At 45.2% G+C, this 25,669-nt stretch overlaps 2 protein-coding genes across 9 annotated transcripts in view; one reads left to right on the top strand and one right to left on the bottom strand.

Moving 5' to 3' along the window:
• The window catches only part of kansl1b (KAT8 regulatory NSL complex subunit 1b), a 70,763-nt gene extending 51,708 nt beyond the window's left edge, over window positions 1–19,055 (top strand). The window contains exons 4-16 of the mRNA XM_070449190.1: window positions 5,331–5,472; window positions 6,112–6,204; window positions 6,816–6,916; window positions 8,235–8,433; window positions 10,596–10,767; window positions 12,157–12,348; window positions 13,179–13,361; window positions 13,699–13,865; window positions 14,012–14,136; window positions 14,528–14,585; window positions 16,075–16,187; window positions 16,956–17,238; window positions 17,448–19,055. Coding sequence (XP_070305291.1) covers window positions 5,331–5,472; window positions 6,112–6,204; window positions 6,816–6,916; window positions 8,235–8,433; window positions 10,596–10,767; window positions 12,157–12,348; window positions 13,179–13,361; window positions 13,699–13,865; window positions 14,012–14,136; window positions 14,528–14,585; window positions 16,075–16,187; window positions 16,956–17,238; window positions 17,448–17,705 — 2,086 coding nt within the window. The 3' untranslated portion in view covers window positions 17,706–19,055. The remainder of the gene's footprint in view (window positions 1–5,330; window positions 5,473–6,111; window positions 6,205–6,815; window positions 6,917–8,234; window positions 8,434–10,595; window positions 10,768–12,156; window positions 12,349–13,178; window positions 13,362–13,698; window positions 13,866–14,011; window positions 14,137–14,527; window positions 14,586–16,074; window positions 16,188–16,955; window positions 17,239–17,447) is intronic.
• A 1,232-nt stretch (window positions 19,056–20,287) lies between these two features.
• maptb (microtubule-associated protein tau b) overlaps window positions 20,288–25,669 on the bottom strand; it is a 39,659-nt gene continuing 34,277 nt past the window's right edge. For 6 of the 8 annotated variants that reach the window (XM_024011278.3, XM_024011284.3, XM_024011282.3 and 3 more), the window contains one exon: window positions 20,288–23,280. In XM_024011278.3, the coding sequence (XP_023867046.1) occupies window positions 23,068–23,280 (213 nt within the window). In that variant the 3' untranslated portion in view covers window positions 20,288–23,067. Of the gene's footprint in view, window positions 23,281–23,902; window positions 24,071–25,669 lie in introns of all 8 variants that reach the window. The other 2 variants (XM_024011281.3, XM_070449189.1) reach the window with 1 other exon arrangement.

The raw sequence follows: 25,669 nt of genomic DNA, 5'->3' as shown, positions 1-25,669 counted from the left end.
GATATTGAGGGAGAGGTTCTTGTCCTGGCACAACACTGCCAGGTCTCTGACCTCATCCTCATCAGGCCCACCGCCGTGTCATCTGCAAACTCAATGAGGGTGTTGGAGTCGGACCATTCAGAAGAGCCCTGGTTAGCTCCCGGTATTTTTCCAGCAGGAATGGAATGGGTTTGTAAATGCCCTTCCCAGACTTCTTCATTCCTTGCCCTCTTCTCTTTCACCAGCTTCTCTTCTCTCGGCTCCTCACTCCACTACTCCTCCTCTCCCTCAATTTTTTCCGCCTCCGCCTCTCTCTTTCACTCCCGCCTTCTCACTCGTCTCTCTCACTCGTGCCGCCTTTGCTGCGCCATGAAGGCTAGTCATGTGACAGGGGAGGTGGGTGGGATCGTTATTTTTTTTTCCCTCTCCCAGCACATCAAACCCTTTGTTCTCCACTAAACCCTGCCCGTAGACACACACACACACACACACACACACACACACACACACACACACACACAGGCTGACTGGAAGAAGTGCTTTCTCTTCCTCTCTCCTCCCTCCCTCTCGCTCTTTTGTCGCTGCTAAAAGCAGCATGTGGATCCTGGCTCATCCCACACTGCTAATGGCATTTAGATATGCTCATGTATTTTAAAGAAGGGTTGGGTGATTTTTCTCCCCATGCGCTCGCTCCGTTCCCTTTAATAGTCTGATGTTATTTCCTTTGACGGTTCGGTCCCTGTTACCTCAGCGACCATGGCGATTACCACCCGCTTTTTATATCCTGTGTTTTTGTTTTGCCTCACTGCTTGCTGTGTTCATTTCCTGGTTGGGCGGGCTTCTCGTTTGTGTGCGTGTGTGTGTGTGTGTGTATACTACTGACTGACAGATGTAAGCTTCTGGCTGACTTCTGACAATATCTGAAGTATTCATCAAGTGTTTTTTCACATAAATCATAAGGCATTTGGTTTAATGTTGGAGTGGTGGGCTTGGTTTATGTTTGAGTGCTATATTGAGCATGAGATTCCATTTAATTTCTCTGTGGTTTACCAGCTAGCCATCATCTGGTGGTCTGGCATTCCTTTACTATGGACATTACTACTGTCTAGCCACACACACACACACACACACACACACACACACTACGAAACAGTAGAGCTGTGGCGTTACCATTATCGCAATATTTTGTCCATGGCAAAAATTCAAATGCGACGCAAATCAAACTCTTTGGTCCTTTAAAAACCTGCTGTATGGAAAAATAAAAACGAGTATCGTGATACTGGTATCGTCTCGGCCTTGCAAAACAGCTCCCATTCCTAGGTGAGAGCAGAGTAGAGACAGGTGTTAATGACTCACCCCAGGTGAGAGGACAGGACCCCACTCTTCAAGGTCACACACACTTTTCTACCACAAAGCCAGCGATACTCCATATTGACGTTACTCTGGATTTCTTCTCAATGCCAGGCAGTGTATCCTTATCTTTCCGCCAGGGCTTGTTTCACGCAGACACGGCCTCCCAGAGCTGTGTGACCCCTCTGTGTGTGTCTCTGAAGTCAGGCCTCTCAGACACAGGAAGTGTGTCAAATCAAATCCATATTTTTTTTTTGTCACATGCTCAGTAAACAACAGGTCTAGACTAACAGGAAAATGCTTACTTACTGGCCCTCTCCCAACAATGCAGAGAAATAAAATAGTGAAATAATAGAAAAGTAATAACACATAATAATAATATACCCAGGGTGCCAGTACCGAGTCGATGTGTAGGCGTACGATGTAGTTGAGGTAGATATGGACAAATAACTAAGAATAAAGTGACTAGGCAACATGATAGATGATGAACAGCAGCAGCAGCAGAGTGTGTGATGGATGGATCTATAAGAGGGAGCCTCACCAGAGAGGATGGCACATGGCCACTTAATCTCTCCTCTCTGGCCGAGGGGAGACGAGTCCCAGACCGCGTGCGCGCAACTGAGAATGTCAGCTAAAAGTCGAAAGAGAAAAGCGAGTGACTCAGTGGTATATGTTTGGTAGCTACTAATCCACGGTGTGTGTTTAGTGAATGTCAGAGATGGAGATTGGCACTTGTTTTCCTGATGGCCATCACACAGAGAATTGTATTACAGTATTGTCAAAGTCCAAGGAAGAGGCCTGTTTTATGCCGGACGCCCTCGCCGGCTCTGAGCGCTTATTGAAACGAGCCGTGGATAAATGTAAAATGTATTTAAATGGCTTGTTATAGGTTTAAGAACCTCAGCGGGGTTTCTGGAAGTCTGCAGGGGCACTTGACATGCCCTCTGTGAGAGTGTTGTTATTACACACATCGTGTTTTATGTGGGAGAGACTTCTTGTCGGAGCTCCTGTCCTGGCGTTTGTTTTTTAGATTGTACTTGGGTGTTTCTGTGAACGTCGGTGTTATTGGTTGTCCCTGTACTGGTGCTTTTCCACTGAGACTAACCCCTACACCAGTAGGTCGCCTGTTTTATGTTAATGTGAGCTCTAGTGTAATTGTTTCCATCAGGAATGCGACACTAAGACTTGGGGCGAGCAGAACCAGCAACCTCTGCATCATTCAAGACGGTCTCTCTCTCCCTCCCCCCCGCTTGCTCGCTCTTGCTCTCACTCTCTCTGTGTGTGTGTCTTGTGTGATGGAGAGAGAGAATGTGATTGTGGCTACTTCCTGTATTCCTGCTTCCTGTTCCTGTGTGGATCACAGACAGGAGCGGGGGACTCATTGTGTCGCTTTAGCAACAGGCAGGCAGCAGCCAAAACTCCTCCCTCTGTCCCTTCCTCTCTCTCACCCTCCCTCTCCACATCCCTACTACACCCAGTATTGTCCCTCTGTCCCTCTCTCTCTCCATAGCCCTTCAACGCATGGTTCATTCTCTCGCCCCTTCACTGCCCCTGTTGGTTGACTGTAGTACTGCAGTACATTGCGTACTGCCCCTCCCCCACACTCACCACAGCCCCATGTGGAATTTTTTTAATTGAAAAGAAGAGACTTGGGGTACAAAAAAGCGCTCTAAATTTAAAATGAACAGGAAAACTGTGGACTCAGGGGTCCTGGTTCAGATTTGTGTTTGGTTTTACAGGGAGAGTTAATTGTTTCTCTCTTATAACTTGTCTTTGGTTCCCCGTCACCTCCCTCCCCGCAATGTCCTTTGTGTGCTTTATTGCTAATCAGAATATAAAATACAGCATCTCTGAGTAGCTGATTATTCAGTCTTCTGAAATCCTCCCATATGTTTTTGCTCACTGGCTACCTTTATGGAACTGGCCACGTCACACTCCAGGCTTATTTTCCTGTATCACACTAACCTTGGACATGGGAGGCTGCCTTACTTTCCTTTTTCCTACAGGTGTGTGTGTGCTAATTTAGTCTGCATGTGTGCTATTTAAGAGAGGGAGTATACATACATATTCTCACATCATTTTATCATGTCTTTTTTTCCTGGAGGAACTGTGAAGAGAATGGTGTATTTATATCCAGCCGTCATGAAGAGGTGTGTGTGTAAGTGTAGACAGGCGACGCTTTGGAGCGTTCATCTGAATGTATGACATGAAATCCGAGTCTTGGAAATACATTTTACATTGCCACATTCTGAAAACAGCATATTTTGCTGTACTAGGCCTACGTCTTCCTCCTAGGCTTAGGCCTCTTTGTGTCTGTATAAGAGATTCTGGGCGCCAGAACACAACCCCTTCTAAACAAAAAGTGACCTTGTTCGGTTGGTCTGTATTGATTATTGATAGCTGTAAAGAGGGTGAGAATGAAAGCCGTAGGGGGGTGGGTGTTTGGGAGAGTATTGAACCAGCGGCCCTGTCCCAAATTGCATCCTGTCCCCTATGTAGTTCACTGCTTTTCACCAGAGCCCTATGGGCCATGGTCAAAATGAGTGCACTAAATGGGGAATAGGGTGCCATTTGGGACGTACACCTAGTGTGTGGTGAGAGGTTGTCCTCTAAATTCCAGTCAGAGTAGATGAGGAGAGGGAGGAGGGAGAAAAATGGTGGTGGAGGAGGAGGGCCTGTAGCAACAGAGGCCTCACTGGTCTCCAGCCATCTCACCAGACTGATAGGAAAGTGGGTTATGTAACGTTGGCTCTATAGAAAGAACATAGCAGCCCTCTCTTTTTGTCTCTCGCTCTCCTCTCTCTCTACATGCCCCTGCACTTTTTCCATTTCTGTTCATCTCTTTGCCCTACCCTCTCTCTTACCCCCATTGCACTGATTTCTTGCCCTCATTGTCCCTGTCGCCCCCCTCCCACCCTCATTTCTCTGTCTCTCTCCCTCCTGGGACAGAGGGTAATCTTGAGTCATTTCACAGAGTTCACAGAGACCTCTTCCTACCCGAAATGTCCTTCGCTCACAGCTCCATCATGTGGAACTCTTGGCTTGAACACAGCACATTCAGGGTATGGGAGGCTACTACTAGGCGTGCAGGCCCAGGTGTAGAACACATGAGAAGGGGTTCAGTGGAAAGGTGCCAGCTACAGTTTTGTAACTAGGTACATGGTGCTGCTGCTGCTATTGAAACGTAAGAAACACAAACTAAGTCGAGCAGCTCGGGGAGCCAAGAGAAAGTGCCGATTTTAATTAGACTAAATGTCATCCGTCACTGGGGGACTGGAAGTGTGTGTGTTAGGCATGGGCATTTGATTTCACTGTTCAAATAATATCCCGAATGTTTTACTTCAATGGCGACTTGTTTGCGTGACTCAGGAAAGGTGGTACACTTTGCTTGTCGGAGGGAGAGGGATTTTCCATTGATTAGAAATCTCCCACTTCACTTGCTTCACATGGAGCCTCTGACTGTAAGCTGTTTTGATTGACCTACCAATCGCAAGCTAGACGTGTGAAGTGCCTATAGGCTACCTACCGGTGCCTCTTGTTTGTGGTGCGCATTCACAGACCTGTTTTATTATAATTTCGAATGGCATGATCTGCCCTGGAATGTAGCAATGTCACATAGATAATTAAATACAATTTTAAACAAATGTCATTTTTTTAAATAAACTTGTAAGTAACCGAATATTAACGCCCGTTCTAACAAATAACCGTGCCCATCCCGTATGTGTGTGATGGCTTAGATGTAATAAGGAAAATCTGTGGCTAGCGTTGTGAATGGAGGTAGATGGGTGTTTTTGAGGCATTTTTCCCCCATTAGTGTTATTTATGTGACGCCCCTATGCTTCATTCCAAAAGGCCTGGTCACTGACCTCGGAACCCTCACTGACCTTCCTCCATACAAGCAATCACACTTCCCACACACAATCTCTCTCACACTGACACGGACACCCCCTTCTCTCCTGCCTCTGCTCTGACCCTGTCCTCCTCCTCTCTCTGCCCTACAGATGGAGACGTGCGGAGGGGCGCTACGCGGTGGATAGGGCCTCCATAGTCAGCCACTGGAACTGGCTGCAGGCCCACGTGTCTGACCTGGAGTACCGCATCCGCCAGCAGACGGACATCTACCGTCAGCTCCGCTCCAACAAGGTCAGCACCACCACCACACAATACATACAACACTGGTTCTTAACACTGGTTACGTGTTTTAAAAAATTAAAAAGTAGTTCAGTGTTTCTCTATGGTCAGCACCCTCCGTCTCTGCCACCTGGTTGCCCTGGCAACACATTCAAGAGTGGAAGGGAAGGGGCGGACCGGGTGAAAGTCATGTCATTGGTAGATGGGGATGTAGAAGCATGTCACGTGACCTAACGTGTCTCTCAATCCCCGCGCTCAAACTAGCTTAGCTCACACCTCGACTACGGATGAGAAAAGTGGGAACGCTTTTCTATTCTGTTCGTATCAAGAGTGTGTTGCGCACCTCGATACCTCTGACATGTCTGTCTGCTTTTATCCCTCACTCTCTTCCCCACTCTTATCCTCTGCTTCTCCCACTTTTTCTCTCCTTCTTTCTCTCACTTCATCCATCCATCCATCAGTGATTTCCCAGTGGAATATCTTAGTCTTCCTGGTTAAATTTCTAGCAAATTGCTTCAACAGCTTGTTCATGGTGCCCATTGTCTGTGGCTACACCAAAACCAGTTACTTTGGTGCAAAGCCACTGTTACCTCTGGTGTTATGAATCAGAAGGACTGAAGAGCTCACCCTGGCCTATCTGCGCTCTCGTAGGGTTCCATAATGCTGGCAGAGACCTCCCTCTTTGACGTGTCACCCGAGGACGGGGAGGTGAAGGCGGAGCCTGTTGGTTGCCCGGTAATGCAGGTAAATGAGTCTGACGATGTAACTGTCCAATCAGATCCTCAACTAGCCTGTGCCTTATATTCTTAGACATCAACTCGCGTATCCTATTCATGCCCTCATTTTAGGTGAATATGTCCACAGTTCAGTTAGTACTACATCCTGTTAAGTAATGTAGTATGATGTACTGTATCAAAGAGAAAGGGAGCGCAAATGCGACTTTTCCACTTAGCGTGGTCCCTCCCTACCAGTTCAGAGGAGAAAGAAGGGAGAGGGAGAGAGAGGGGAGGGGACAGCGCTCAAGATGGCACCCTGGCACTGTGCCCAAAATAGAGAGATGGGAACAAGACTCGCCCACAGAACCCCAACCAGCCTCCGGGACTTGGTAGGGAGGGAGGAGGGACTACCATCTCAGGAAGAGGAGGGGGAGGTCCCAAAACAGTGGTGGTCTTTGTTTTGTCATGCCAAGTAGCGTTGACCTTTCTATCCATTCAGTTGTGACCCGAGGAATTCACTAGGAGGTCGTTCAACTGTTCTGGGCTAGGCTGTAGTGGAAGGGAGTTGAGAAGAGTGGGTTGGAAGAGTTTAGAAGGGGAGTTCCATGGTAGCCGTGCCAACCTTGTCTTTGGTTCCAGGAGTGCGGCTCAGACGGTGGGGCGGAGGGTCCCGGATCCGTGGAAACAAGCCTGAGGAAAGGGTGCGCGTCCGGGAGACAGGTCAACGGGATCATCAACAGGTACGACACAACCGAATGAACCGTCTTACCCACCCAGTTGGTGTGTGTCCTGCAGGAATCCCAACCATTCTATGCCAACCACTGTGTCTGAACAAAGGGGTGGGTGGGGACATGATCCATGTGGGAATTGCAGCTGCTCACTGTCTTTCCCAAATATACTACAGGGTTTGTACACACAGCACGTGTTCATGCTGCAGCCGTTGTTTTCCTCTAGTAGAATGCAGAACTGTGAATGGAAGTTATTTGTGTCATACTTAAATAATCATTCGGTCACCGAGTAATACATATTCACACTCATTATAGTGATAAGTGGGATGGGCCCATACTGTTACATTGAGATCTACCAAATAAGCTACTCAGTGGACTATCAAAACATAAATCCATAATGAACATAATCAGTAGTAGTAATATACAGACTCATGTATTGCAATGTTGATGAGTGACTGTCCCTCCCTTCCCTCCAGCTTATGTCATGGGTCTATAGACCTACATTGTCCATATGTATTAGTGCTGAGCGATTAACCAACATTTCTGTTATTTTTTGTTTTTTAAACAACTAATCGATCGACAACGGTTCAATTATTTGAATTCCATTTTGTTCTGTTTTTCTGCGCGCTCAATGCGCACATTGCACAGTTTCTCTATAAATAAATCAGATCCAGCCTGAACTATGTGATGCAGTAGGGAGTTGTAGTTTCCAACTGGCCAAGATTGTATTTAAACTACAAAGAGCATAGTCCATTGTACATCTACTTGTTTGGTCTCTGTTTCTTTTATGCCTGCTGCAGAAGAGGCAGAAGAATGCGTGATTGTGAGGGGATATAGAGAGCAGCTGTCGCTTTGAGGCATCTCTACCTGAAAATACATGATCTAAGTGATTGATAGTTGGCATTCAGTCGTCATAAAAGTATGCCTTGTTTACCTTGAGGAACAACAAAATAGTGATTTTTGTCAGAAAGCATTGGCAGCAGCTCTGTGTAGATGAGATGATGACTTGGAATGAAAGAATATATTCATCAAATGAAAAATAAATAATATACACAACTGAAATATTTTATTGAAGTGATGTGAATAAATGATGCTTCATAAGTGATAAGCAGTAATGATGGGCAGTCACTACCATCATGGGACTTTTATGAATTGTTTTATTTTCTGTGTCACAGCATTCAACTCAAATAATCGAAAGCGAACTGACCTCAAAAAGCACTAATCACTCAGCCCTAATATTTATCAGCAGCTCGTGGATGTAGATTCACAGGGTTTCTCTGTCTTTCGTGTAGCGTAGTATTGATGCGTGTCTGTCCCTCCCTCCCTCCAGCCTGCGGCCTGGCTCTCCCGAGGGTTCTGACCCGGAGGAGCAGCTGAGGAAGCAGCAGCAGAACCAGCCCCCGTCCCAGCCCCAGCTACTGTGCTCCCCTCAGGATGACACGTGTGTGTCGGCCCGAACACGGCCCCTCCTCAGCTGCAAGAGACGACGCCTCGTCAGGCCCAGCACCGTCACCAACCTCAACCGCAAGGTTGGTGTGTGTGCGCGCTTTACTGTGTGTGTGTAATATTGTTTTTCTGTTGGTGTGAGCGCCATCAGAATAGAATTATATTGCGTCGACAGGCGGGGTATGTCAGTCACTTTTGAGATCAAAGCGCAGAACCACACTTAGCCACGTTTGTTCATATTCCTTGCTAGTTAGTGAGTTATTTGCCCGGGTATAGCATGTTTTTGGTCAGCAAACAGGGTTCGTATTGTCATGCAAATCCTTGAAAAGTCATGGCGTGGGCATCACCTGGTGTGTTCCTGTGTGATTGGGTCCGAGGAGAGAGAGGGAGACATTTACAGCAGGTAGGCCTATAAAATAACGATAGACAACGGATGAACTAAAGAGCCAATTCAAAACATATGGTGTTGCCTGGCTAGTTAACTGTTTAGCTTAAAGCATCATATTAATGTCATTGTGGTGTTCGGTGTCCTTAAAAAAAAAGTTGCGGCAGCACTCGTCGTGAATAATGAACGGGTGTGTTAGTAAACCAGAGCTAAATATTGCTGTTGTAAAACTGCCTCTCAAGCACTCAAAAGAGTTGAGAAATAAATCTGACACATTTGGAAAGTTCTATTAAGCATTGGCCATGTCATTCTGACAACGTTAGAATATGTGCATGATTGACCTAGCCCAAATGACAAATGATTCCCAATGCTGTCAGTTAGATCTCCACTGAAACCTGAATATTTTAGCCTTACAAGGCAGATAAACGTTTTTGTTAGTTGCCTTGCTTGAGGTAGCCAACCTTAGTCATTTGATCCCTGGTTCATTAAATTAGGAAAGTATGTTATAAAGACGGTGTGTAATTGTAAWGTTGCAATGTTTTTTTGTGGCCAACCATCCTCCAGGAGAGCCTTAAAGGGGCAGTGTTCTATTTTCAGACAGGCTTGCATATGCAAAGTAGCCTATTGGCAGAGGGTAGCCTACATTTTTGCGGTTCTCTGTATGGTAATAATAATGATAATTGTATTTTGTAAAGTGATTCCTTGCATCATACAACACAATTGTAAGTCTCCCCTTTGGCTCATGGTGTTACAGACCATAATTATTTGGGGGACAAGTGACTTGAGCTTTCGGACGAGTACAAAGTCAGTCCTACTTGTCCAAAGGGCAAGTGGCAAAAAAAAAAAAAAGTGAATGTATGCCGGTCTGTGTGTGTCTTGAGTTACAAGTGTGAAAGGACATGCGAGCGTCTGTGTTTGTACTAGCATTAAGTGTGATTACACGTGGGGAGTGTACGTGTTAGTCAATGTACTGACTACAGCATATGGGTTAGTGGTGAATGACCGCCAGCCCTCCACGCCAGTACATTTTAAGGATCTGCATTCGAACTCTCATAGTGAGAGAACACACCCTCGGTGTGTGTGTGTGTGTGTGTGTGTGTATAGGCTAGATGTCTTCTACCTCTGCATTCTCCGAGGACGTCTATTCCTTCATTTGAAGTGGCCTTGGAACAGGTAGCTAGTCTCCAACGACACAGGTAGGGCTCAACGCCGCAGACTCGTGTTCTGTTTAAAGCAGCGGCGTTATATCTCGGACTAGGAGGAGCTGCCTGACAGACGCCTACAATTCAAAGAGGTTTGACTGGACAGGGGGAGCTTATCCCAGATCAACACTCGTACTCTGTTCAGTAAAAGGAAACGCTGCCATAACGGGAGCGGGCTGTGAACAAGCTCTTTTCTCAGCTCCTAGCGCTTCAGATCGTTGTTAAACTAAACAGGAACTCTGGCTTATCTTGTTAAACCAGCCCGCCGCAGTTTCAAAGGCTTACCCTATACGTTATGGCAGGAAAAGCTACGCTTGTGGTGCTATGTATCTATGTTTTTATTTCTTAAACAATTGAATCTGGTTCGATTTTGATTGCCTTACAAGAAGGCAGGCGTTGTAGAAAGTRCCCATGTTTAATTTTTTAGAGACTTTAGACGCAGTGTTGATGTGCAACAGTATGTTGTTGTTGGAACGGGAATATGATGACTAGTTCTATCCGAGCTACTTCAGAGATGGTTTCCCTCTGTTTACATGTTCCCCATGTGTCTGGATCTTACCCGTTTGCCCTTGTCGTTGCATTGAGGAACTCACTCGATTCCTTAGACCTACCTGGTTGAATAGGTTTAAAGAATCATCCCCCTCCCTCTCTTCTCCAGGGCCAGAGGCTGAGCGTACCGGGTCCTCGCTGCGGCTGCGAGGTCAACCCCCAGTGTATGACGTGTGGCGGCCGCACCCTCTCCTCCTCTGACGTCCAGTATGAGCGCCCTCTACTGGAGAGGCTGTCCCAGTTCGACCCCTGCGTGCACCCCATCCTCTCCCTCACAGACGGTAAGATTGATCGGTTGGTTGACGGATTGATTGAATTTGTTTGAGCATAAAAATACATCCAAACCCGCTCCAGCCGGAGACAACGTACGCCTTGTAGCTACGTGCACCACATCTTCTCTCTCACTGTTGTAAGTAGCTCTGCCCTCGTCATGCCCTGGGTCAAGGGCCAGGGGTTGGCTAACAAGGGACAGAGGTTTCTGTGCCATCTTGTGCTTGTTGGGTAGTGGAGCAGCATAGTTGGTTTATAAGTGATAACGWTCCAGTATTGACTACTTAGGCGGACAACATTATATAGACTATTTTCTAGGCAGAATTTGAGCTAGAGCTTTGATGTATCGAGAACTTGCAGCACCACCAGCTTCAATCCAATCAAGGGGCTTTGTTCGACACATGTCATGTAGTGTGTATTTCATTCTGATTCTGATTTCCACTAGTGAGCTCCCTCCCACACTTCTCTACTGCTGTAGTAAAGGCCTGTGGCCCGGGCCTGTAATGTGGGCCTGCCAGTGCTTAGATTAAAGGCAGGGGGAAGTAGGATGTAGAGTGCAGGATGAAAGCAGGCCAAATCCTCAGGGGGGTTGGCGGGGGTGGAGGGGCTTCTAGAGCTTCCAGTCTGAACCTGCTGAAGTCCTCCCCCTGGTGGATTKAGGGAGAAATCCACTYTGACGCTCTGTCAAAGCACTRCTGCTCACTGCATCCACACTCGCCCTCTCTCTGTCCCAGATGTTCCTTTTCCACATGAGAGGAGCTAGCTAGCTAGGCCTGAGAGATGTGAAAGCGTCAAAAGTCTGCAGTGTAATGAGGTATAAAGGACTGGCTGGAGATGGATGGTGCAGTCAGAACTAGGTCAACTGGTGAGAGAGGGGATGGTTGGTGGTTGAAAAGGCAATGCAGTGTATGACCATGCAGTGCTACTGTCTGTCTGTAGGTGGTAGCGAGGGGTCCAATATGGCTGCTGTAGCTGGCACACACAATGGCGTTGGCCTTTTTTWAATAGTGCACGGTTGATGGGGTTTGTAGTTTTTACACGTTTGATCTGRTCTGTAGTTCCCCTAGAATCTACRCCTATACAGTTCTCGATACCTGATTGGTGGTCTGTTTCTATTTTGCCGGGCCAATGTGCCCTGTTTAGGTGTAGGTAGGTTCATTTGAACATCTTGGTACATATGCAGAAACAAACGTACTATTTGATGTCATACAATGTAAAACACAAGTAAAAGGTAAGGATCAGCCGAACTATATGGACAGTGAATTATCGATGCATCGTAAGTCATAAACAACCTAGTTTGAGAGCTCTTGCCAAGAGCTTATAAAGATTTGTATTTTTTTTTTTAAACATTTATCTGCTGCTAACCACAAACCCCCGTCTCCCTCTGTGTGTTTGTGCAGACGTGACGATGAGTCTGCACCTGCAGCGCGTCCTCAAGTCCCACTGGAACAGCCGGCCGCTGGAGAAGATCAAACCCCTGAAGAAGCTCTCTCTGAAACACAAGCTYTCCGTGGGACGCCCCCACGACCCCTCCGCCTCCTTCACCCCCAAAGACAAACACAAGATGACCAACTCCCTMCTCTCCACAGTCCGTAAGTRAAGCCTCATCACCTCAACAACAAAAAAATTAAACGAGGCTGATACTTTAAGCCAAGCACCGGGGTATTGCCTCCCAATGTGGAAGGCTCGTATAGCCATTTGTCCCTAAGCATGTTAATTTTCTACACCTTAAACGTTGTGTAACGCAACAGACCCAAATGTACACTGTATAGGAAGGATCTCTTTGTTTTGCAAAGCTCTTAATATGATCGGTATTGGCTGTTCATATACCTGTGTAAAAACACGAAACGTATGAGGCCCCACCAGCCTGACAATTCAGTCCCACATAACAAGCGTTTATTTTGTTGRTTACTCTGTAGTATTCAGGTGTGAGTGTGTGTGACCCAGCATTTCCTGGTAAATACAGTGACTCAGCTGCCCAAATGACAACGCGCTTTCCTCTGTGTATGATTTGAAGACGCTTCGGTCGTTTTCTGCTTCAAATGCATGGACCCTATTCAGWGAGCACAGATGGATGGAGCATGATACACTGATAATCATTTCATTACAATGTTACATAATCCAGAGCTCTGTAGCACAAGGTTAAAATATGTTTCTAAGACAGTTTTGTTTGCATTTTTACGCTCACGCAGACCCACTCACAGACCGGGCTGAAAATATGACCGCTTTAGTGTTGTGGTGGAATCTACTTCATCAGGATGTTTTTACAGTCAATTAACACTGTTWGACAAAATCAGAAATATATATTGACTAGTCGTGGCTAAAGTAGAAAAATGTGTTCATATAATATACAATATATCCCTTTGTGTGTGTACAAAACATACACACTGCGTAACCTACCATGTTGCTCCATCCTCACCAGGCCTGTCCCACCACAAGGTGCGTTCAGAGAAGCTACACAGACAGCAGCTGGACAGCCTGCTGGGGTCCACCAAGCTGGAGGGCCGCCCCCACTACCGAGGGGAGCGGGGCCACGGGCCCTACGACAAGAGCCATGCACGCAAGAGGCCCCGAGAACACTCAGTGTCACTGGACAGGATGGACAGTAAGTTGCCTACAGTCTGTTTATTTTCCTGTCTTTCCCTCTCCCTAAGCACCTGTCTCATAGCTTGAGCAGCTCAAATGAGTTCTGAGGGGTAGTTGTCGCACCGCTCAGACACCTCCACCGTTTTTCACTGTACGTTTGACCCTTTCCATATCGTTTAAACTTTTTATTCTTTATTCAGTATCCATTTTATCCCGTGTCAGTTACTGAATTTAAGGCTTGAGTACTTGAGATGGATTTATATCAATCAATCGGGAGGATTCCAGTGTATTTCATGMGATTTTTCTCTACTCTCTTATTCTTCCCCCATACTCGCTCTCTCTTGACCTCTCCTCAGACACCCCTAAGCTGTACCTGGATGGGGGCAGTCTGTGCCAGTCTCTATCTGCTGGGCTCCACGCCCCCACCCACAGCTCCCTGCTCCGACAGCTGTCAGCSTCCTCAGAGACATGCTCCATGCCCTTCACCTCCTTCAACAGCAGCCTGAGGGACAACAGCACCCCGGTACGACACACACACAGCTGGCCTGTACAGCTGTGTGCGCATGCATGTACTATGTGATTGAAACAATAATGGTGAAGTAATTTGTAGAAGTACTTTAGCAGTTGGCTTGACRGTGACTGACCCTGCTCCCCTTCTACCCCGTAYAGCATCAGCCCATCCGCAGGAGGAGGGGAGAGAGCTCCTTTGACATCAACAACATCGTCATCCCCATGTCTGTGGCTGCCACCACCCGCGTGGAGAAACTGCAGTACAAAGAGATCCTCACCCCCAGGTACGCAAGACACAAAATGGCYGCCATGTCTACCTCGGCATGGGGAACTTGCCTAGAGTCAGGAAACTAAGCACAGATCCAGAGTCAGTTTGGGAATTTCCCCCWTCTAATAGATTAAAARCGGTTAGGATATGGGACTGTAATGCTGATCCCTAGATATGTCCAGAAGGGCAAATAGCAATTGTTAGGATATGATTTGGGAGACTGTAAGCTGATCCTAAATCTGTGCCTGAGAGAGACTGCCCAGAGCTACGCACATCAGCTGTACACTCACTCACTTGAACACGCATACACACACACACACACACACACACACACACACACACACACACACGCACGCACGTGGGTGGTGAATTACTGATGTATTAATTATCTGGCTTACATTTTGCAGTTGGAAGGAGGTTGACATTTGTGCTAAGCCAATCGCTGAGGAGGCTGACATTGAGGAGGTAAAAAATAATTTTTCCTTGGAATGACCTTTCCAGAATCTCAGTTGGTGTAGTTTACTGATGCAGACCAGAAGTATAATTTAGTTGTCCAAAGATGTCAAACATCTAGATAGAGCTGCCACCAACCTCCAAATAACTGCTTTGTTTTCACTGTATCACTCTAATGCAGTGCTTCTCAATTATTTTCTGTTACGCRGAAGAAGTAAACATTTCGCGCCCCCCAACTCTCCGCCGCGACTGTAGATAGTATCATTTGTCTATAAAATTGTTATAAGTACACCTCTGCATAACATTGTATCCTTATTAACATTAAAGAAAAAGAAAAAAGAAAGAAATATAGATCAACTTACAACAAAGAATAACTTTATTAACATTGTTTTTTAGTCTGTAACAGAAAAGACTTAAAGTGCATCAATTTGCCTGAAATTTTAAAAAAATCCCTGCAAACACCAATGCAGTTCTCCCACTTTAGCCCATTCTCAGTCAGGAAGCAGTCCAGCATGTTGAATAGCTCTTCAGCTGTGGCTCTGTCTCTGACATATTTACAAAAAAGTAGATCCTCACACAGGGAGTTTGTCATGTCAAAACGTACATAAGCGATAAACAAACAGTCGCTTCATCGAACTGTAAGGCAAAACGTTTGTCTTTGAGTTTATCTACCAGCTGTTCTTTAAGATCGTTAGCAATGTCATTTATACGTCTGGCGACAGTGTCATTGAACAAAGGGATAGTTTTTATTTTTGCAGCACTTGCGTCATCCAGCATGACAGAGACCATGTCTATTKCTGCAGGCAGTATCAGCTCCTCTGCTATGGAGTGGGTTTCTTTGCACTGAGCAATTTGGTACGCCACCTTATATGATGCTAACAGTGCTCGCTGGTTTACTGAAGTAGCATTCACAAAGCGGGACGATTGTTGGCAATATTCGGCATGTTTTCGCAAAAAAAAACTCAAGCGGCTTATCAGCGTGATTGGGGTGTAATGTCTTTAAGTGACGCCTTAATTTATTTGGCTTCATGCTGTCCGCTGCCAACATTTTTAGACACAGGAAACATACCGGTCTTTCCTCGTCTCCCACCGTAGTCACAGTGAAGCCAAGCGCTACATACGCGTCGTCATATTTCCTCGTCTTAGCTTTCGGGAGACTTACGTTTGTCTCATTATCTCCGTCTCTCTCCGCCTTTCTTTTCATCCCTGTTAAATATTTTTCCATGGTGTCTCTTAAGGGTTTGTTATCTGTACTTCATATCTCCTGCTCTGTGCTGTGTGCTCTTGTTCGGTGCAACAAAAAAAACTACTCCCTGCGGCAAAAAAAAGCMTGTTCCCCGGGGTCACACGCGCCCCCCCTGGCATCGCTCCGATTTGAGAAGGACTGCTCTAATGCAATACATTTAATGGTAATAACCAAACCAACGTTTGACAGCAAGCTGCGTTCATCAAGTGTTACAGCACTAACTTGGATGGCTGATATTTCTCGCCCTCCCTCCAGGTTGAGGACCTGACAGACACTGCGTTCTCCCAGCTGCACCAGYCCTGCGAGGACCAGGAGCGTTCCCGCTGGAGCTGGACGGCCAGCGCCATCGCCAAGAGGAGAGGCAGCCGGTCAGTAACACACACCGAAACACCCCCTACCCACAGTATGAGTTGCAAGAAGACACCCCTGCAACATGAGCTGCCCCAATTCAAGACACCCCCCCCACACACACAACATGATCCACCCACTCCCCATAGTTTTTCCAATAAGCAGTRTATGTGGAGGTTTTTCTAATTTCTTTATTGATCCAGAAATCAGAGTCTTTTTTRGTGTGGTCTGTAGCAGAGATGAGGTTCTGAGCTGCATATTGATTGTGATTCTCTTATCTCAGAACCTTGACATTTTTTGCACTGATGTTTCTCCCTAAAATAGCCTGGTCCAGTATGTTGTACTGCAGTGCAGCACAGGGAACATCTTGGCAAATAGCCTAGCGGTTAAGAGTGTTGGGCCAGGTCGCTGGTTCTCAGATCCCACGAGCGGATTAGGTGAAACATCTGCCGACCGTGCCCTTGAGCAAGGCACTTAACCCTAATTGCTCCAGCGTCGCCGTGATCGCTGGCCTTGACCCCACTCTCCGAGGGTGTCTCGGGGGCTGTTGGGATATGCATTAAAAATATATATATAATAATTCACACACTCATACAGGTTACCCCACTTGTACATGCAGTGAAACAGGAAAAATATAAGCAGACCCTATTTGACCTTTGGTCTTCTAGAATCTAGATGATAGGTTTCTCTACTTAAGGCTATTCTCCTTTCTGTTCAATTGAAGTCTAGCTGAAGACTTCATTTCTGTTCTTCATGTCAAGTTAACTCCCCTCTTCCCCCCCTTCCAGTTCATATGTCAGTGGCCGGTCGGACGGTCGCACCACTCCCCTGCTGGGCAGCAACAAYCCCTCCTCCCCGGACACAGCCCACTTCCACGCCCTGCAGGACTACGTCAGTGCAGCCTCCCCCTGCTCCCCGGCCAGCCCCGACCTGCAGTCCTACCCTTACGCCCCAGGGTGTTACACAGCAGGAGGGTACTCCTACACCCCTATAGGCTCCAGGGACTCCTACCGCCTGCTCTCCAACGAAGACACGCGCTGCTCCACGCCTGACGGCACCTACGAAGAACTGGTAGGCTCCTCATAGCACATACGCTTTCRTACTATACACACGTTCACACACATYAGGTGTTTAATCGGTGTGCATGCCATCTTTGTGAATACTATGGCAGATTGTAGGGATATATGTATGAGAAGGCACCAGCCTTTTGGGTATAAATATACACAGACCGATAATCTTTGATAGCCCTGTGTCCAGTCTGACGTGAGTTTCCTCTCCAGGTTCCCATCCCAGTACACCCGTGGGACCGGAGGAGCTTCCCTCTGGAGAACGACCCRCCGCCGGAGCCCGAGGAGCAGCCAGGGAATGCCGAGGAGCGCACCTACAGAACCATGCGCCACATCTCCGGCTGCAAGACGGGCTCGTCCAGATCGGAGTCTGACACCGGGGGTCCCCCCTCGCCGCTTCCCCCTGACGACAGCAGCAAGCAGAAAGCCCCCTCCGCCACCACCACTCTCACCAGACCCTCCCACCGATGARCGAAGGCTCTCCCCGCATAAAGGACTCAACACTTTTTTTTTTCTTTCACAAGACTCTAAACAAGAACTACATCAACAATGGAATAATGGACTCCTGTTGTTTGATATTCAAACATCAGTCAAATTCTTTCACAGTTTTTAGTGAACATAGACAGAGACCCCCATTAGAAATCAGTTTTGTTCTTTCTTTTCTTGGTCACCGAAATGAACAAATATATAAAAGTAAATGGGGAAAAAAGGAGAGAAATTAGACTGAAAGCTGAATTTGTGATGAGCAGGAYGTAGAGTTGCTTCCTGTTTCTGGGCCAATGGGCTGAGCGCTAAGCAGCCACTCAGGCAGTGTGTGTACCTTTGTAGCTTTCTATTCCCCACCCCATGTCAGTGTAAAATGGAGTGAGTAAAACAGCAATGCCTTGTTGTCATAGCTTGTTATGTTGTCCCCTTGAATCAACCTAATAATATTAGTCCCTCCCCAGAGAATCTGACATGTTCCTTTATGCACTTGTTTCACAGAGCTGTAGTAGTTATCAGTTTGCTATTTTCCATCTGCTTTTCTTTCCTCTCTGTTTGTCTGCATTGGTATAGTTGTCTTCTACATATAGGTTTAATAATATATTTCCTTTCAACCCCGTCACATAGACTGATAGCACAAGTGGTTGTTGGGGCGGTGTATAAAATGAGCACAGCAAGTAACACCACCCTCAATATGAGATTACACATACACTAGTTTGAATAGATCATTCAATCAGCCAAGCCAAAGTGAAGCAAATAAATAATCATGTGGATATGTTAACTAATATAAACGGCAGAAAAAAAACACATCACCTCTCCTACATAGGAATGGAGTTGATTTCAGTGTCTTTGTTCAACTGTGTGCATATTGGATTTCTGTCTYCATTTTCGATGTGGTGTGTGTGCGTGCTGTTATTTCACGCTTTTCTGATTTTTGGTTTGGATAATGTGCAAGAAATCACTAAAAGCGTGCAGTCGGGCTCCAATTACAAAGAAAGCTCCTCTGTTTTTGAATGTAGTATTTTGGCTTCATCTTGGATCAAGGCCCTTCATTATTCGCTCCACTTTACATTTCTATACCCTAGCTATTGACACGGGTTGCAGTAGTTCACATCCGATGCAATGTTTCCAGCTTGTAATGCATAATTGCCATGCAATTTCATGTCACTCGGTATCGTAAAAGAAAACATGAGACAAAAATATGTAAATGTACCTAATTTGTCTCGGTCCTGTGTCCCTATCTGTTTTTGGAATTGCACATGGCAGATGTCAATGTACCTGTTGGATTGTCAATGCATTTCCACAATTGGATTAAAATCACTCAAGCTCTGAGTCTTATTGGGGGTTCAAATGTCATGTTGGTTAAGTCAAATGATTTTCATTTAACAATGCAAAACAAAACTAAGTATGGGTTGTGTTCATTAGAGCAAACGAAATGGTGGACAAGTCAAGGTAATCCCTGCCCGTTATATTCCTTTGGTACCTACTGAACACGGCCCAGATCTGCCATCAGYTGCCCTGGTTCCCAGCACCCCCTGCTTTGTCCCTCCCTGCAGATGAGGTGGAGTATTGTACAGAAAGCCTCATGTTTGAGTCACTACGTCAGAAGCCTGTGGCCATCATCCACACAGGAGGCTATGTAGGGCTTTCAGTTGGAGTCAATTTGAGCCTGGCCRTTTCTACTTGGTCACTTTGTGCGTCTGATTCATGCTCTGCCCCACCAGTCAAAACCACATGTTAGTTAGCTAAACGTAAGCCTGCCTCAACCAATGCCCTGCTCTTGTTCCAATTACCACTAGTATGGAATCATGACATGAGTTCATTCACATCACTGTTCAGTTGAGCCTTTTTGTCTCCACCTTCCTTGATTCTGCKGTCTCATTTCGAGGAGGTAATGTGAGGCCTTCCCTGGTGAATAATTCTCCCACGGGAGTCTGTCTGTCCAGACCGACCAGAAGACAAACCGGACTCTATTTCTAGGGACCATCGATGCCTATCCCTTTTTCCTCACAGAAGTCCCCGCCTATCCACTACGGTTTTCAGTCTGCGAGTGGGGATCGGAGGACTCACTAGGCAGAAACTGTTTCGATGTACAATAGGGTTTGACTAGCGTTGAAAAGCCGATATTGTATTGTCTGGGCTATTTTTCGTACTTAGAATTTCCAACGTGGTGAATGAGGGTGGGTGAGTCTGGTATATCCTTTAGCATGTAATAGTTTGTACAAAAAGAGTATATTTTGTAAATAATTTAACTGTTTGATGTTCAGGCTGTAGCTGTCCTGATTGTATAGGGAGAAGCCACGGCAAGTACACTATATTGAACACTTTATGCAGAGGCAAAAAAAAAAAAGTTTATGGATTGACGAATCCGACCGGCAGGCAGCGTGTTCTTCTCAAAATAAAAGTGAATTATATTGTATCAACTGTGTCCTTGTGTTCCCTAAAAGCTTGTAAGTTCTACATGTGTAAAGCCCTTGCATATTTCACAAACAAGGTCAGTGTGACAGGAAATACCCCTGTYATTCTTTGAAACACTTCACAAATGTAATGGAAAGAAGAAACCTTTAACATTGCTGTTCCAATACTGACTTTATTTCCTAATCCACGTTTACAGCAACAAGTATCAGTGTAAACCAAATATTAATAAAATGCACATCACAAGGACAATCACGACTGTCAAAATAAAAACTCAGCAGAGAAGGAGAAACAAAACGGGACATGGGGAGGAGAGAAGCTAGTTAATTAACTTGTATCATTGTTCCCTTTGAGGCAAAAGGGAAAAGTTATTTACTACACTGAAAAGCCCCAAATTACCCTTTTCCTTCCCTTAAATTAATGACATTAAGTCTTAAACATCCTTTGCACCAACTTTCTTCCCCTCTTGTCGCAACAGATTTAATTACAATACAATTACCAGTTTGCTTAAAATGTCAGTGATTAAAAGGTTTAATGAATAAAATTTGAGGTTATGCTGTCCTTTCAGAATAGTAACCACTCCCTCAGATTAATTTACTGTATGTGGTTACCTGGGAAAAACTAGAAGAGTGACATTTCAATTTTCAGCTTCGAAATAAAATACTAACTTGGAAAAAACATCCTTACACTTTTGCGGAACATCATTCACCACACAAGGTGCATAGGGTTGTTTTATGGTACCTTTTCTAAAACGGTCTAAACGGATATGTGGACTAACGTGAATATCAGTCTTAGTATCCCTACCTATATGTACATATCTACCTCAATTTCATTGTACYCCTACACGTCGACTCTGTACTGGTACCCCATGTATATAGCGTTAATCATTGTGTATTTATTCCTTATTTTTTCTCTGCATTGTTGGGAAGGGCTCATAAGTAAACATTTCACTGTTAGTCTACACCTGTTTATGAAGCATGTGACATAACATTTGATTTGAGTATTTTGGGGGCTTTCGGTAGTTAATATGCTTACATGTCTTACCTTGAATAGATTTGTTCAATCGTAACAATTAATATCCGCTTAACCCCCTTTTTAAATATTTTCAGCACAGTACATAATGTTCATGTTGACCATGAGGAATGAGGAGGAAAGCCAGCCAGTTATCATTCACACCCATGTAGTGGTGGTCAACTTGAGAACTTCAGTGTGTAAAAACTACCTTCAAACACAAGAATGCATCGTGAGGGTCGGGAGTATAAAAAAATAATAGCAGGGTGTCAGCAGGTGCATCTACAAGCATTTGTAAATAGCAGTTTAATATGTCTTACAWCCACAGAATAGGGCTACTAGTAGGAAAGAAAGTGCGCAACATAAGGTTTGATCTACAGCGTAAAAAAAGAGTGCTCTGTCATTGCGAAGAAATATTTACTTTAGTTAAAATTCGCTACGTAAGTAGTGCGCTGTGGGTAGGTARGGGGTGGTCATTTGGTCATYTTTGACAGAGGGAGTGTGCAAGTGCACACTTTTGGAGTAGGGTAGAGATTTGGAGCACATCCTATATCAGGCTTTGAATTTCATGCAGGTAAAATTGAGACTTGTCTAGGCATGTGTGTTGTGGGTATGCAGTGGCATTTCTATTGCCTGACCACTCAAACTGAATTCTTCCGCTGCTCAATCATTCCTACATACTGCAGTCTGAGACAGCCATCGTTCAAGTCGTTTGTTGACGTCAAAATAAGGGGTGTTGTACAAAACAAAGTAATCAGCAATTGGATCATCTCTAACCAATCAGAGTATCAAAGCCAATGACGAAATTTCATAACGCCCCTATACCCAGGTGTGTTCTGGCTCTGGACCAAACAGATGGTCTAGAATGGATTTCCGTTCTAGAAATCAACGGGGAGGTACTCAGATTCAGACACACTGCTGAGAAGAAACTTGGTGAGGATTGGTGATATACCACCAGAATATCGGCACGTAGACTATACCATACACACAAAAAMCCCTCAACTTCAAATTAGCAATCTTATCCAATTGATTGACATATGCACTATGTAGCTCCATTACTCCATAATTAATTGATTACTTAATTGATTTCAATTGCTCAGCAATGGGATCCTCCTTGAAATGTTTTGAACGGGCCATGGGCTTTAACTCTTAAGTTAAATATTCTGGGTAATAGACTTGTAATTGTCCTTCTCATGAAAATTGTTTATTTTATAATTTCACAAACAATGTCTACTTTAATCATCTCAAAGGCAGAGTCACACGCGTTTCATTACATCACAGCAACTGTTTACGACAACGTTCGAATTTCATTATACCGTAAATAAATCTTCGCGGATTTCTCAACTGGGGAATATCGGAGTGTTTTAAGCACGAAAGGGCAACATTCTATTTGGCACTTAGTATCATTTGAATGGTATAGTACAGTGTCACTTTAATTTAGCTGRTCTTTTCTAGTTGAGAAAAGATTTGAGTCTTTGGCTACTTCACATTTTAAGGCTTAAATGAGCAAATGCAAACATCCACTGCATGGCAATAAGCAAAGTAATGTGCAATATTTTCATGCGAGCAGTTGCGTTCGAATTGAGCAGCCCAATTAATTGCACTGTAAATGGAAAGTAGGGTAAATGTCTTTATAAGAAGGCCTGGCTACGTTTTTATGGGTATAGAATAATGTTGCTTTTCTTTCACGTATATGTTTTCATTACCTGTGTCTATCTAACTATCAAGACCATAAACTGTTCATTAACGGACCACTTTGCCCTGACTGATATCCCCGGTCGGCAAATCCYGCGAGCGACTTTGAATTTCAAGGAGGAAKGGAGACTCAGTGAGGTRCTTMTTTTTCTCTTCGTTTCTCTTTTTTATCACRTGGTTGGTTCCCTTGGTAACCTACAATGCTTTTTCAGGGAGGGACGTGGTCGAATCACAGGCCTTGCTTGGCGAGGGAGGCGGAGACCTGGTCGGCTAGCATGGATAGCGGCGGCGCGTCTGTAATGTTCTGGCTGCCAGGGGACGACACGTTRCTGAGAAGACGGGCGGGTGAGCCGCCTGCGATGATCTCCACGGGGACAATCTCCGCTCCGTGGTCGGTGCGGGCTTTCGCCGTCTCACGGAAACTCAGTTTGTGGCTTTCAATCTGCAGGAGYGGAGATTGATACATTTAGTGAATGGCGAGCAAGGGCACCTAAAGTGATGAGCCAAATCTTTCATGTGTAATTATGCATCATTCATGGATTGTGTCTGTGTAAACCTTCGGGGCCAGGTTTCCCGTTAARCTTAGTCCTGGACTAAAAWTAATTCTAAATGGAGAATTTCCATTAAACGTGTATTCTAGTCCAGGACTAGGCTTAATCTGGACATGGGATGAGTGGAAGTCAAATCAGCGCAAATCCAGTATTATACTTTCTATGTGATGACATCAGAATGTAGAATGGTGAACAGAGGTTGTGCATATCACAAAAGACCAGTGATGCTGCAGTTTGAAAGGCTCTTGACTTTGTGTTAATGCCCYCTTGTGGTTAAATGTATACAATTTCCCTATTGATAGTGTGTGGAGTCCTATGGACATGCTGTGTGGGTGGGTGTGTGTTTGGCTGCACATGTGCATGCATGTGTGGGTGCGTGCATGTTTTTTAAGGGGGAATTATAGGCCTTCATTTCAAGGTTGAGTATCTCTGCTGTGGCTTGATCCGTCCAATTGACTGGACAATTTTGGCGACTTTGGGGTTTTGGTCTGAAGTAAGACATTGTGTACTTACTGGAGACTTCTAGCTTTACCAGGACGCCCCCTCGATTGGGCTGTGTTCAGAACGGGGCGACTGAGGGGGATCAGTGGAGGGGCCAGTAGGGCTTGGGATAGGAGCTTCCCTATTTAGGGAGGYGTCTCCTTCTCCAGAAACCCTCTCGGCTTCCTTCCCCTTCTCTCTCTGGATGGATACCACACCCAGTATGGACGGAAAACATGCGTTGGTGTTAAACAAAACGTAACAAACAAATCAAACAAAATAAATCAAATGAAAAAAWTATATATAAAATAAATGAATGAAAGAGTCTGTACAAAATAAAAACGAAATACATGAAAGTTGTTTAAAAACGAAAAGAAAGAACAAAAATAAGCAAGAGATTGGTCTGCAGTGCCAGCTTGGAATCAAGAGTGAAAATGAAAGGTAGTCTGAGTAACGTTACCAGTCTTGAGCTAACATTCCACTCCTTGTCATTGCCAAGGGGACTGGCCTTTCAGCAATCTCAACATTCAAATATACGGYGGAGTTGCTCATTGGTTGTTGGAAATAACATTATTTTCCATGAGAACATGTGGATCCTYGAAAATATAATGAATAACAAAGTTAAAAAAAAATATTTAGCTGTTAGCTAGGCAAGTTGTTGTATTTTGAGGCTTAAAATAATTTTGTGGTTGGAATTGCAATATTTCGTTTGAGAATTTAAACATGAGCTAGGAAATTTTGACAGACTAGTTTCTTCTCGACAAACAAAAACGGTTGATCAGCAACCGGATACCAATGTGTTACAATAATGTCATCTGCAGACTGCRGTTACTACATGCCACGCCCACTGCCATTGCAACTGCTAGCGCTGTCTCTGGCACACACTCCAGCACAGTAGGTGGCGGTAATGCACCAGCGTTGGATGCCAACCGCCGAAAACCCCCACAWAAGAAGGGGGCCGGTACACAGTGTCCTTCGACCCCGCCTGCCGAGTACTGTTTTCCTGCAGTTCTGATAACGATATGGCAAAGGGAAGTAGCTAGCTCACTAGAACACCGGTACAGTGTCATTCTCCCCCGCTTGCCGAGCACTGCTTTCCCRCAGTTCTGTTAACGTTACAGCATTACGGCTAGTGTAGCCAACCCAACTCTTGTGTGGCACTACCGAGTAGTGATTACCGTCGCCGTAAAGTTAAAATAACTGCCAGTGTTTTCTTTGATGAGGTTTAACGGGGGTTGGCATCCAATAAATGTTGGATTACCGCCACCTAATAGACTGACGTCCCTTATACTTAGTTTAATAATTTTTTCCTTTCTAATTAAAAAAAATATATACAAATACCCGACCATCTGACACTACACTCACAAATAATAATAAATACCATACTCCACTATTTAAATCTATTTAGTCCTACTTCAGGCTGAAAGGATGGGACACCACCACTCAACACACCCTGTAACTCTTCTGATGTCAAGTCTCGCACACCCAAATACCTCTCTGCAGCTGCCACCACCTCTATTTTCTGCGATTTACATTCCATCCCATAATCTAATCTTACTGAAACATATATCACTTGCTGGTTTATCCTTCTGTACTGGTACTGATCTACTACTCACGCCACTCCTCTCAGGATCCCTCCCCCTTGACCCATCTTCCTCCATTTTCTTCACTGCCTCAGCATATGACAACTTCTGCACTACTCTAACCCTGGAAACCTCAACCTGCCTCTCTCGCACGGGACATTTCTGATCCCCCAGCCCCATTGTCACCCCTACAATTAACACATACCACTACTTTCCC

The sequence above is a fragment of the Salvelinus sp. IW2-2015 genome, linkage group LG20 (genome assembly GCF_002910315.2).
Source record: "Salvelinus sp. IW2-2015 linkage group LG20, ASM291031v2, whole genome shotgun sequence".
NCBI classification, from domain to species: domain Eukaryota; kingdom Metazoa; phylum Chordata; class Actinopteri; order Salmoniformes; family Salmonidae; genus Salvelinus; species Salvelinus sp. IW2-2015.
The sequence above is the reverse complement of the archived record's forward strand: the minus strand, read 5'-3'. Positions and strand labels throughout refer to the sequence as shown.